Source organism: Pelodiscus sinensis, chromosome 17 (genome assembly GCF_052426305.1).
Source record: "Pelodiscus sinensis isolate ZL-2025 chromosome 17, ASM5242630v1, whole genome shotgun sequence".
Lineage (NCBI taxonomy): Eukaryota > Metazoa > Chordata > Testudines > Trionychidae > Pelodiscus > Pelodiscus sinensis.
The window spans coordinates 5477131-5491279 of NC_143068.1; the positions used below are offsets into that span (position 1 = coordinate 5477131).

The 14149-nt window shown below is 45.4% G+C and overlaps 1 protein-coding gene across 4 annotated transcripts; it reads right to left on the reverse strand.

Moving 5' to 3' along the window:
* Window positions 1–725: 725 nt before the first annotated feature.
* AAR2 (AAR2 splicing factor) lies at window positions 726–12194 on the reverse strand. Of its 4 annotated transcripts, none has more exons than XM_075901395.2 (4): window positions 12036–12194; window positions 8516–9318; window positions 5469–5698; window positions 726–3241 (listed from the first exon to the last, which is right to left on the reverse strand). In XM_075901395.2, exons 2-4 carry the CDS (start codon window positions 9270–9272, stop codon window positions 3074–3076), a joined length of 1155 nt encoding a protein of 384 aa, XP_075757510.1. In that variant the 5' UTR covers window positions 9273–9318; window positions 12036–12194; the 3' UTR covers window positions 726–3073. The 4 variants fall into 4 exon arrangements, with proteins under 4 accessions (XP_075757510.1, XP_075757509.1, XP_075757511.1 ...); XM_075901394.2 differs by having other exon boundaries at window positions 12054–12187; XM_075901396.2 differs by lacking the exon at window positions 12036–12194 and adding an exon at window positions 11377–11543.
* Window positions 12195–14149: the final 1955 nt, after the last annotated feature.

Here is a 14149-nt window from a genome sequence, read left to right on the forward strand (position 1 = left end):
CTTTGCTAATGGTGTTACCTGTTAGACTGAAATGCTCTCCTGACGACCCTCATTATTCAACTCATTTAAACCAGAACAGAAACACTAGTTAAATACACATCGGAGAACAATCCTGGAATGGCTGAGACTGCATGTAGCCAGGGTGGATTGATTTAAATCACCCATTTAAATCATCCATTGTAATAAACATTTCCACTTGTACTTCCGTTATTTTCTAAAGTAAGGTGCATTCTCATTGCTTAAATAAATGTACATAGTTATAATGTATCCTCCTATCTATCTATTTTCAGATTCTTAATTGTACATTTTAATAGGTTAGAAAATGCTTATTTACTAGATAACTAACTGCATAACATGAGTAAAGCTGCATTAGGAAACCAGAATTTAAACAAACTCACAAACAGCACATAATTATTTAAAAATAAAAACAACCTTAAACACTTTGGATGCATAAACTTCTGTCAAAATACATTTCACACTTATAATTAAATCATTTATTAAACAAAGGGATAAACAGTAATCAGTGAATTAAACTGATTATTTCAAGTCAACCTGTGAAAATTTTCAAATATGTCTAAGAGAAAATAACTGCAGTTTAAGTCTCCTAAGTTACTTAGGCTGACCTATTGTGCTGTATTTATAAAGCTTCACTTCAAAAGTAGAACCAGGAAGAAAACATCTTTACATAGAAAAACAGCCTTTATATTTAAAAAAAAAAAGATACATTTAAGGATTTAGAATATTTTTATTTAAATTATTTAAGAAATTATAAGTGTAGTCTTTAACATATTTTGTAGTACATTAATTTCATTTTAAAGAAGTTTATTTTTAAAAAGAAAAAATATGAACAAAAAAGCCATTGACTTCTATTCACTCTGTACTAAACAGATCTTTTCCTATCTTATTTCCATGACTGATACTTGGTTATTCAAAGGCACAGAATCACATGCCTCCTCTCACAGACATTGCACAATATCTTGCATTTTACTATGCTAGTGTTCCTCCTCATTGTGATCTGTCCTTGGCTGAGAGAGAAATCATTGATACTTTACTTCAAGGTGACAAGTACAATAACACTGACACTGCTGTGGTAAGGCTGGAACAATAATAGATCATACAACTTCGCTAAAATAGTTCATACACAAAAGACTGCAGAGATATTTTTATAGGAAGATTTATTCTGAATTACTTTTGTTAAAGATTCATAGGTAGGTTACTGTGTTGTGTTAGACAATACAACAAATTCCTGAAGGAATCTGTCTAGAAAGAAACAAGCGAGTTGAAAAACGGCCTGATCCCTACAACAGTAGGGATTCTTGTTTAAAAAACTGAAACAAAAACTCATCGTCTTACATGGAATAAGACTTACAGGATAACAACAATAGGAATTCAGCTACAAATTGTAAATTATTTTTATAGCATGTTCATTGCTCTGAAAGAACACCAGAGCCTCACAAGATTATTAATGAGAGATGACCAGTGTAAAGCAAAGAACAATTACAGTAAGAGTTCTAGAGATCTGACAAACCATGACAGTCAGTTAAAAATTCTGCCCTGGTATCTCATGGCTGGCTTTTTGTTTTGAAAATCTGGTGACTACTGCCCAAAAATTCCATTTCTGATTCCCGGACTGTTCTGATTCTTACACCAGGCTAAGCAGATTCCGCCTCTCTGTCACTGCAATTACAGTGTTGCCAGTGTCTATGTAAACGTGTTACCCTACTCTTCCAATCTGGTTATTTTAGTGTCAGGGTCACGGAACAGGAGGATTTAGTACAGGATATATTTTTCCATCACAGCATGCAATGGCAAAAGTGACTTGCGGAGCCACTGGATCCAGCTCGTGGACGCTACGGAAAGCCTCAGGCAGGCTCCTTGCTTGCCTTGGCCCACCCAGATGCTGCTCAGAAACATGGCTGCAGGGCAGTTTTTCTTTAAAAGCTTGAGCCCAGAGGGGAAGGGGAAGTCTTCAAGTGCTGCTCCTGCCCCTGGCACAATCCCATTGGCCAGTTTCTGGCCAGAAACTGGCGAATGGTAGCTGCCTTCAAACAGCCATGAAGCACCATGCTCCCGCCCCTCTAGAACTAGTTATTCACAAAGCACGTGGCTGCAGCCTGTCTGCCTGAGGAACTGCTGGGCTGCTGACTAGTAAGTCTCCTGGCCAAAGCCTGTGTCTGGCACTGCAGCCCCTCCCTTTGCCAAAGCTCTGCCCCCTCTCACACTCAAATCCCTTGCCCCAGATCACAATTCCCTCCTGCCCTAGCTCACAATCCAAACCCCTGCACCCCAGTCCAGTGCCCCAAGTAACAACTTCCTTCTTCACCCAAACACCCTCCCAGACCCACACTCCCTCCTGCGTCCTAATCCCTTAACCAAGTTCCCCTTTGCACCTAACTTCCATCCCAGACCCCACACCTCCTCCATGGTATTAATCCATGGAAGAGTGTGGCCCTCGACCACTTTCCAAATTCTTGAGTACTCCCCAATCAAAAATTATTGTCCACCCCGGCCAAGAGCATAATAATCTGACACAACATTTCTGAACTGTTTCAGTTAGATGCCCATAGGCATGAATGCAAATGAGCTGAGTGGAATTTCTAAATTTGTAATATGGGTACAGGCTGTAGGATGTAGTGACCACAAGGCAGGGCAACCTACCTCCTAATTATAAAGGTATCACGCTGGAGTCCAGGCTCCACAAGGCAGATGATTTCACAGGGGGGCTTCCTCAGCAAAAAATGGTTAAAACCATCCAACAGGGAGTTATGTCCGGGAACTGCAGAAGAGCTAAGGAAATACGAGTTGCTGAGTGCTCAGTGATCCTGGATGTGGGTATACTCTGTCCCAATAGATCCTAGAATGATGCCTGAAAGAGCTCTGGCCTGGAGGCGGAATATATAATGTTTCTGGGCTTCCCAGTCCTGCTTCTATAGCAGGAACAGGAATCAACTGGGGATCACCAAGTTCATTTCACACAATAAGCTACAGAATTCAGAAAGCCGGCAAATTTGGGGAGAGGGGAAGAAAAATAAGATACAAAAACCATATGCTAAGTTCCAAGAGAACATTTCATTCAGTCCAACAGCAGTCCTTCTGGCAGCTCCACTACCACTGGGGCACAGTCATCTGGCTCAGTCTCAAAGTCCCATTTGAATTTCTTAGTTAGGTGGGCTTTAAACTTTTCTGCCTTTTTCCTCAGCGTCCTGTCAACCGTGGTGCTGCAGGCGTAGGAAAAAAACACCTAAAAATACATTTGAAGTCAGTTAGATGATCACAGCAGTGATGTTATAAATGCATGTTTTCCTTGCCTTGACATGGGCCAAAGTACCCATCCAAGGGGCAGATTTCAGGTCAGTCTGGTTTGAGAAGAATTTTAATTGCAGGGTTTGCAACTGCTACACCGGAGGTGGAGAGCAGAGAGGCTTAGAAGCACCAATCTCTTCCAGTCTAGAGAATGGGATTCAATTAGATGGCCACATATGAAACTGCACGACCATATATCTCTGAGCAGTTGGCACTATTAGCTGAGAAGAGACTGGGGTGCACTGGCAAGGTTTTGTTCTGAGAGGAGGAACGTGCTGCTGTAATATCCCCTTTGGCTCAGCAGTTCTGGTTTCTCACTGTAACAAAAGCTTACAAACAAACACCACATATTTTCAGCAGATGAAATCAACCCAAATTGGAACTAGCTGTTGCACAATTAAAAACTGACAGCATGAGCCATAAGAATGTGGTGGCAGAACCAGGGTGTATGATCGCCCTCCCTTTCTTTATGGCTTGATATAAAGCAGATTCCCCCCAGTTTTGTCTGCTATAACATGTGACAAGAATATGGTTCTCTAGCATTTTCTATGTCTTAGAGGAAAAGGCAAGGATCTCCTAAAGAAACAGCCTTGGAGACTAGAGAAATGGAAAGTGTCCCCTCGAGATCCTTTAATACAGGTACCTACAGCCTGAAAACATCCTTACGGAGGGATTTTCTAATGTTTCACTTACACTTAAACCCATTAACTTTTCACACATTCACAGTTTTTCTGAGACACTTCAGGTGGTGATTGCAAATGTGTCTGACTAAACAGGATTTTCAGCCTCAGAGCCCATCTCTCCCCCTGCTTGAATTTGTGGCACAAAACTCATTTCCACAACAAATTGATGCTCTAAGCATAAGAATTTTATTGTAGGATCAAACCGAAGGGAAAGCCCCTTTGGGAAGAATACTGTTATTTAAGAGAGACCTAAAGGCAGCCAGAGAAAATACTGAAAATGAACAGCAAAGTTCACTGCTTTGTGCATAACTGTTTGTTTTTCCTTGTTCATCCTGCTGTGAAACTGCCTCTTCACACAGAGATGAACAAAAAACTCTCCTATAAAATGAGGCTGGTGTTTAAAAAGGGAAGATCATGGGGCCTACATTCATCCCTCTGACTAAGTTACACATCAAATTTGTTCATTTACAAGCCAAAACATAAAACTTTTTTTAACTTCAAGTGCTACAAAAACTCAATCTAGAGCAGAGTGACCAAACTGCACACGCATTCTTCAGAAGCCGGAGCTGGTCACACCTGAGAGGGCTCATGGTTTCTGCTCTGTGGCAGATTGGTGGTGCTAAGGGCTCCAGTCCCACAGGAGGCATCTGCCGGGGCTCGGTGCTTCTGTAAGAGCAGGGCTGAAGCCTTGAGCACAATAGGCATCTCCCCTGAGGCTGAAGTCATGTCAGCCCCCCAACCTGCTGAGCAGAAGCCCCTTGCCCTACAATCCCACTGCAGGACAGAAGCCCAGGGCTTCTCCCCCATCCTCCCAGTCTGATAGGTGGAAGTTGTGGGCATGGGAGGTGCCACAGGCTTGCAAGCCACAGTTTGGCCACCCTGATCTAGGGTATGAAAATCAAACTGTGCTCTTTCTGCCACTTCAGTCACCCTCAGGAATAAGGATTCAGCAGCTGAAGCTTAGAGGACGGTTCCATGCAAGAAACAGAAAAGAATTCAGCTTCTATTCCTATGGCTTCAATGACTCTAAAGTGCTAGCAGGAATAAACTTGATCAATGAAGTCAGCAGACAGGTTCTGTAAACAGACAATTTTACCATGTCATGTTTCTGGTTACAATTACACTTTAAGATTGTTCTCTGCTGCCAAGGATGCTATGTGTTTCACCCAAGCATTTGTGGTAAGAGGTGAGTTCATTGTGTATTACTTCCTGGTGTTCCCCTGTCGTCTAGCCAAATGCATTTTTCTTTTGTTCCATTAGGAGTACAATGACCTGTACCCAAGATTTCTCACATAATGGCATCAGTTCTCTAGCTTCCGCAACAGAGGCTAAGGCTCAGGGAGGAGGGTATCTTACACATGGTTCTGTTCCCCACAGACCTGTCTCTGAATTTGGCTGAGTTGGGCTTTGCATGCTCACTCATTTCCCATGAGAATTCTCATATGGCTGCTTCCTAAATAACATGCATAGCTGGTAGCTTACCTGCAAGGTGCTGGTTAAAAAGTTGTCCTGGGAGACTATGTCTACAAAGAAATCAGCTGGGATTTCATTGAGCTGGTGGTACAGGACAGAAATGAGGTTGGTGTAGAGGACACAATGCTTCCCTATGGCATTCTCTGATCTGCACAAGACATTCAGAAGTTTTTTCCAATGCTCAAATGCATCATACACATTCCCAATCAGGAAACAGATGAAAGCAAACTGCAGCTCGGCTGGACACACCCAGTCAAGGGAGGGCATGGAAAAAAAAACCAGGGAAGGATATTAGTCATTGAACCATAAGTGGAACCACCAATGTGGACAGTGTTAATTTTTGCAAATACTATCTGGGTTTGTCTTGCTGACATAAGCAGCACTCCTGATGACTATATTAGCAATCATCAGTCCTCCAAGCACTGGCCACTCTCCATCCCCTTCACCACATGACTAAGCAAGCAAGCACAGCATAGTCAACGAGGACATGTTATAGTAACAACCATTAACCTTCTTGTCACAAGCATCCGTAAATAGAGTCTGAGAACAATGTTCTTAACAAATCAATTCCAAAGATCGTGCTGTAGTGTTTGGATTCTCATGAAGTATCAAAGTATCATTTCTACTTATTACTAATATTCTGCAATAGTAAGCCAAGACATCACATCAAGATTTGTGTGGTCTCCTATGACTCCACTTAACACAAACTTGCCTTGTAGCTACTAAGAGGGAATCATTCTCTCTCTCTGCCTCTCCCTGCCTTTCCTGAGCCCATATGTCCAAAAAGGTGCTGCAAAGAAATTGCTGCTGCCACCACAACTAGATAGTGGTGTGGGAACTACAGTATGGACACACAGAGGCAGACAGTAAGAGCAATCTATGATATTATATGTGCAGAAGACAATGTGGTATTGCTATTACAGCAGCTTTGCTTTCCTAGACCTGGTCCATGTTTCAAAGTTAGGTGCCCCGGGTATGAAAAATCTACATAGTTGAGAGCTATAGATATACCATCCTAACCCCAGATTAGACTAAACTGATGGAAAAATTCCACTATCAGTACTCAAAGAGGTAGATTACCAACAGCAATGGAAAAAATTCCTTTCATCATTGTAGGTATCATCTAAACTACAGGACATCAACGCCATAGCCGGTACTATAGATGTGGCTTTATTTTGCCAGGCAGGATTCAGCATTACCAGATGTTTAGATATCCTTTTTATCACAACCGTTTCTGCATATGCTTTTCACAGAGCACTGGGAAATGTTTGTTAGCTGGGAAGGAAACTAGCTATTTTTATCTCTCAGAACATTTCAGAACAGAGTTCTGCTTTTTTAGGAGGTACATAGTTAACAGATAAAATGACAAGAACATGAGAAGCAAGCATCCAGGGTTTATCTTAAGGGTAACCGTGTCATCTCGGCTGGATTTCAGAGTTCTCAATAGAGTTGGCATTAACTTGTAACAGACGCTGCCATTATTTCCAACAGAGTTAGCAGCTAATTACAGCAATACTATTGAGGGCCACCAGCTGCTAATTTGTGATATGTCAGTAAATAATGCATGTCACATTCTTCTGTACAATGAATACAGTCTTTGTTCAAAGCTTTTCCTCACAATAATCTCCAAATCCTACCAGAAGGCGTCACCAGCAAAGCACAAGAGGTTTCGCCTTCCTAAGCTTGCTTCTTCCCTTTCAGCCTCTGCTGCTCTAGTATGGAGGGGAAGGGAAGGGAGGGGAGAGAAATGAATTTGTTCAAGATTTGCTTCTGCTTAGTTTTTTTAATGAAAAAATGGATAACAAATTAACAATAAATGGCTACAGTACTGTAGGAGCCAAAGCCAACATACCAATTTCTGCATGTCACAGTGATGTCCTATTTGTAGCATTTTTCTATGTCTGGAATAACCCATTTTTTCTGTTCCTAAGCTGAACAATTATGTTGATACCCATCGTGCTGCAAGTAATGATTTCAATATACTCTTCCTGCACCATCCAGACTGTTCCCAGTAATCACCTTTTTCAATGAAAATAATATAAGGCTGGTGGCTTACTTCCTTTTAAAACGTATTTTTATGTAATTAGTTAATTGGCAGGTTGCCAGCAGAGGTGGAACCAGATAATGTGGGATGGAGGAGAAAACCCAGAGATGGATGTGAAAGGAATATTGGGGAAAAACTTAAAAAACAATGAGTTGGAGACTAAAAAAACCATGTACATGGGATGAAGCCACTTCTTCAAGACTCACATCGCAACACTGAGAGCTCATAGCCAACATTCCACATGCTGCTCTGAACATTCACGCATAGCAAATTGCTTGTAAAAGCACTTCTCACTTAAGAATCTCAAAATGCTGCACAACACATTAAGCCCCCAAACACCCTGTGAAACAGGCACTGTATTATCCTTATTTTATAGATGGATAACTGGAGGCACAGAGAGGCTAAATGACTTGCCAAAAGTCCAAATGCTAATTTATTGGCAAGAGTGGAACTAAGACCTAAGTGTTCTGATTCCTAATTCCATACTATAGTCCAGGACCATATGTGGGCCGCGTGGCCCACAGCTCATTTGTTTGCGTCCTGTGGTGTGGTTGGGATTTACGCAGGGCTCAACACGCAGCCCATAGGTGGGAGCCAAAACAAAAAAGCAGTCAATATAATGGTCTTTTGTTGGTATGTGTTTTAGTAGTTAAATTTCTGGACTGTCATTGCTCATTTAAAGTGCTGTCATATGGGCAGAAATCGGGTAAATACTACATTTTATTAATATCAGCAGAACTGACTTAAATGGGGCCTGTGTGTTGTGTAGTCTTGCCTTAAGCTTTGTATTCATACCTGTCGGTGTGAAAGAAGCTATTTGCATATATATTTGCATGCATATGCAACCACAGTAAGTTGTGGCCCTTGGCATATGTTGAGTATCATTGTGGCCCCCGGGGCTTCCAAAGTTGAGTAGCCCTGCTATAGTCTATGATAGCTGGACACCCTCTTACTGATAAGTGTTTAAACTAGCTTGCAATGACTCAGTTTCTAGGACAGCCATTATACTCACCAAGCACATCTTGGGGTTGGCTGGAACACTGCTTGTTAATCACTGTTTCCAGAGCATAGCTAAGGTCCATGCTATGCCTAGTTATTTCCTCAGGAGTAGCACCATCAGGGTACATCTGCTTTGGCATTTCTGTGAACCGGATCTCAGTGCCAGCTTTCAGCTTCATTTTGGGCAGTCGGGCCAGGCCTTCTGCATAGCTCTTACATTCTGTGTCATATCGGGGCAGGTTCTGTTCAGCTCGGTCTTTGGTGTGCTTCCCAGCTAGAACTGGCAGAACTTCTGAAAAGGCACAGATCTGTCCACTCTCTGGCTGAAGCTTCTTCATCACTGGTTCACTGATGAAGTTAGTGAGAGAGATCCATTTCTTGAGGCTCTCATATGGGTATGGTCCAAGAAACTTGTCCATCTCCTGAAGATTTGACCTCATTATTTCAATCTCTTCTTCAGATGCTGGGGTGAGGTCCACCTCCTCATTGGATGAGTTCCAGTGCAGAACCCGCAAATCTCGCTGGTGCAGGCTTAAGAAGAAGCCAGTACGGGGGCCTGTTTCTTTAGTGTTGCACCGGTTGACAGAGCTATAGTGGAAGAAATGGATGCCTGGAGGAATCATCTTGACTCCACGGAACCTGGGGCCCACATGCCAAGTGTTGTAATCAATGCCAAACTCTGTCCCCTCAGGCATATTCAAAATGACAACTGTGGCACCTTCAAAAAACAGTCTCTTGGCCAGGTCTGGATCTATCTGCATCTCTGCCATCTTGTCTGCTGGTCTGGCTGTTGCGTCAGGCCTCTCTACCAAGAATCTAGGATAGGGCAAGCACATCACACTTGTATTATGTAAATACACAGATCCCTCCATCCAGGATAGTTTATGAAAACCTTTGCAAGTTAATATAGTCCAGTGCTGTACTTCTGGACCGTATGCTCACTGAAGAAGAGTGGTTTTGATAGCTGTGCCTTACGCAGTAAAGAAAACAGTTAGTACTTAACAAATAACAATACATAGGTGCCTCAGCACTAGGGATGTTAAAATAGTTGAATATGGTAATGGTGTATCTGCTAAAAGTCGGAGCGGTTACACGCTCTGGGGCTCTGCAATAGGGATGTAAGCAACTAATTGACTATCCAATAAGCAAAACCTTATCAGATAGTTGACACAGTAGTAAACTAGTCGTTTCCCTGCCACTTGCTGCCTCTATCAGAAAGAGGCAACAGGGTGAGAGAGAGGAGGTGGTGCTGGGGGGTACCGGCTCCCCCCAGCTCTGTGGGAGGAGGCAGGAGCACAGCAGCAGCATTCCACCTTTGACATGTACAAGAGCCCCCCACTTGCCCTGGTCTCCACATGGCGTTTCGATCTATTAAATGCACAAGAGCCCCTGCTGGGGATCTTGTACATGTCAAAGGCAGAATGCCACAAGCCACTTCCACCTTTGAAATGTAGCAACAGCCAGGCGGTCTAGCGCTACATTTGAAAGTGGAAGAGCCCTTATTAACTAATCAAATAGTCGATGGAAATTCCATCCATTTTTTGATTAGTTGATTCATTTAATTTTCACATCCATACTGTGTTCAATTCTCCCCCCCCCCCCCCCCCACTATAGAAAGGATGTGGATACACTGGAGAGGGTCCAGCAGAGGGCAACCAAAATGATTGGGGGGCACATGACCTACGAGGAAAGACTGAGGGATTTGGGCTTATTTAGTCTGCACAAGAAAAGAGTGAGGGGGGATTTGATAGCAGCTTTCAACTTCCTGAAGGGAGGTTCCAAAAAGGATGGAGAGAGGCTGTTCTCAATAGTGACGGATGACAGAACAAGGAGCAATGGTCTCAAGTTGCATTGGGAGAGGTCTAGGTTGGATATTAGGAAAAACTATTTCACTAGGACGGGGTGAAGCATTGGGATGGGTTCCCTAGGGAGGGGTGGAATCTCCATCCCTAGAGGTTTTTAAGCACCGGCTTGACAAAGCCCTGGCTGGGATGATTTAGTTGGAATTGGTCCTGCTTTGGGCAGGCAGCTGGACTCTGGACTCGATGACCTCCTGAGAGCTCTTCCTGCCCTATGATTCTATAATACTCTGCAGCATAAAGCTTAACTTTATACTAGGATGCAAAAGTGTGACCGTATACATGGTTAACTGATGAGCCTGGGCTTATCACTTAACCTTCACGGTTACATGCATGCTCCTGGTATACATGTAACCTGGTATACATGTAACAGGGCAACCGCTTAAAAGCCAGCTCCCGGGGAGCCACCTTTCCCCCTCTCTCCCCCACGCTGCTGCCTCTATATCACATGCAGCAATATAGGGTGGGCAGGCAGCAGCCATTGCATACAGGGAGCCAGATTAAAAGACGGTTCCCCATGCACACCAGCTCCTTGGGAGCTGCCTGCCCTCCTCCCCCACATTTATCAGCTGAAATTTTCAGTGGTTACATGTTTACTTGATTAAATGCATTTTTACATCTCTACTTTATACTGGATAGCCCACAGTGAAGCCTCCTCCGGAGCAAGGCCACCAGCAGCAGCGAAGCCTCCTCCCCAGGAATGGGGCCAGAAGCCTTTGCCTGTCTGGCTCCTGGGGAGCAGGCTTTGCTACCCTGTCACAGCAAAGCCACCTCCCTCGGAGTCAGCTGAGTGTAACTGGAACCATTAACCAAAAAGCACCAGCTTATCAGTCAATGGTTATTCAGCTACACTCTAACATCCCTATTTCAAACCCGATATGCAGTCTTCTCACTGCAGTCTGTAATCTGAAAGCACCACCTCACGGCACTCGCACTAGCCAAGAGGAGAAGAGATAAAGCTATAGCAGTACAATGATATTCGGCAGCTAGAAAAAAATCCATCTTAAAATCTTACCAATGAAAACATAAACTCTAGTCACAGCAATTCCCTGTCTAGTCCTTCCAGTAAGGATAATGGGAAAAATCACAGACTACAGCTCTGACACACACCTCTCACCATAGTCTGTTAGTAAGCGAGAGAAGATTTTACAAGGTGTATTTATAAACACACTCAGCAGAGCCTCCTCCTCAGGCTTCCCCTTGCCAGGAATAGTCTCCCAGAACCCCAGTCTCCCCGCCCAGGTATAACCACAGTCCCCTGGACCCCCAGTCTGCCCCCAACACACCAGTGGTATGTAGACAGCTACTTGCTCCCTTGCAGCTTTCTACACATACCACCAGCTCCCATAGCCCCGTATAACCCGCCCCCAGACCCACGGTCTGCGCCCCCCAACCAGCTCCCATAGCCCCGTATAACCCGGCCCAGACCCACGGTCTGCGCCCCCCAACCAGCTCCCACAGGCCCGTATAACCCGGCCCAGACCCACGGTCTGCGCCCCCCAAACCAGCTCCCACAGGCCCGGCCCCGTGTAACACTCCCCCCCCCGCGGTCTGCCCCTCCGCTCTCCCTCTCTAGACCCTCAGGCCCGTCTGCCGCCGACCCCCGTCGCCCACCCAGGGCGTTGAATCCCCCCAGGGCCCCCGAGCCGGGCGGCTGCCGCCCCCACCGCTCACCAGGGCGCCGCTCCGCACCTCACAACTCCCGCCGGAGCGCGCGGCGGACCGGAACCGCGGCGACTTCCGCCGGCCCCGCGAGTCCCCCCCGGAAAGCGGCCCGGGCAGCCCCACTGCCCCGGCACGAAGGGCCCGGCGAGCCAGGGAAACCCCTCCCCCTTCCCCAGCCGGGAGCGGAAGTTCTCAGGCTCCCGGCGCGAGCCCTGAGGTCTGGCTCTGCCTGCCCCGCGCCTGGCCCCTCCCCGCGCCCCCATGAGCCGGGGGGGCAATGGGGGAACGTTGTATAGCCCAGGCCGCCCGCCTCCTCCTGCCTTTTGAACGGCAGAGCCAGCAGGGGGGGCAAGTCAGGGCTGCCTGCCCCGCTGGGACCCCCAGGCCAGGGCTGCCTGACACAGACAGGGCTCTGGGAACCCGCTTCTAAGCCAGCTCCCTCCAGCACCGGCTCCTGCCTCGCCCCGCTGCCTGCCTCTGATACAGGGGGGCTGTGTCTACACTGGGCCACTTATTCCGGAAAATCAGCCGCTTTTCCGGAATAAGCTGCGAGCTGTCTACACTGGCCCTTGAATTTCCAGAAAAGCAACGATGCTCTACTGTACAAAATCAGCCGCTATTCCGGAAAAACTATTCTGCTCCCGCTCGTGCATAAGTCCTTATTCCGGAACACTGTTCTGGAAAAGGGCCAGTGTAGACAGCCCAGTAGTCTTTTCCGGAAAAAAGCCCCGATCGTGAAAATGGCGATCGGGGCTCTTTTCCGGAAAAGCACGTCTACATTGGCCACAGACGCTTTTCCGGAAAAAGGGCTTTTCCAGAAAAGCAACCTGCCAATGTAGACACTCCTTTTCCGGAAAAACTGAAAACAGAGTAGTATTCCGTTTTAAGCATTTCCGGAAATTCATGCCAGTGTAGACACAGCCAGGCAGCAAGGGGGAGGGGAGAACGCGAGTAGTCACTTGACTAATCGACAACCCTTTGACATCCCGACTGGTCTGAGGTAATCTGGACCAAACACCGAGGACGTAGGAAAGTTGGTTTGCAAATATGGGAACACATGATCTCTGTAATCCTGGCAACCCATCCAAAGACGGGTTTCGCACCTATGGCTGTGTAGATGGAGCAAGCATTGATGCAGAAGGAGAAGGTCTACCTTTGTAATCTCTACTTTTCTTTCTGTGCAGGTACTGATAAGCAGGGCAGAGTAACAGTTGCTCTGTTGTGGGTGGAAGTATGTTCTAGATGCCACTGGAATGTATATCGCAGAGTACTTTAGATTTGCCCTAGAGATAGTCAGGCAATGGATCTTGGAGTCAGTTTGCTCCAAAAGCATCAGACTTGGCCAACTGCATCATGGGCAGCATGAAGGAACGAGGTGTACCGGTAGTTCGGAATAGGAAGCCTAATCCGAACTACCTAGTTTGTGCTGCGTGTAGCCGCGGGCACGGAGTCCAATATAGCGGACATTTAAAAATGGCGGCGCTCGGCAATATGCAAATGAAGCCCGGGAAATTCAATTCCTGGGCTTCATTTGCAACTTCATTTGCAGTTGCCTACATTAACCACCCTAGTTCGAACTAGGGTGGTAGTGTAGACATACCCTGAGGGAGTCTGAGGGCAGCTGGGCCCTTTATACTGGCACGCAGTGGTGTTCGGTATCACTGAGGGAAATTCTTTTTTTAAACTGTGCACAGGGTGCAAGCAGGAACAGAATGCACATGTAGAGCTACTTTGAACAAAGATCGTAGCTTGTAAAGTTAGATCTGGGCCATTAGAAAGCATATGTTAAGAACGTTGATTGCTAGCCCGATACTAGTCTGTGCGGGTCACATTCACATCATTAAACATAAATCCAGAGCATGAAATCATCTCCAAAATAGTGTTTCAACACAAATATTGTTAATAATTGCATGTCCTTGACTAGTAGAAATCCACTAATGGCTTCCTTTCATGCTCTTCAATCTTGTCCAGGGAAGAAATAAAGACATAACTTAATCCTTCTACAAAACAACCCTTCAAGGACAGGATTTGCCTTCTAGCCCATTCCTGATTCCCAAATGGAAGGCCATTTTATCCATCTTCCTCTCAAAGTTTCAGTCTAACTACTTTCACCTATTCCTGCC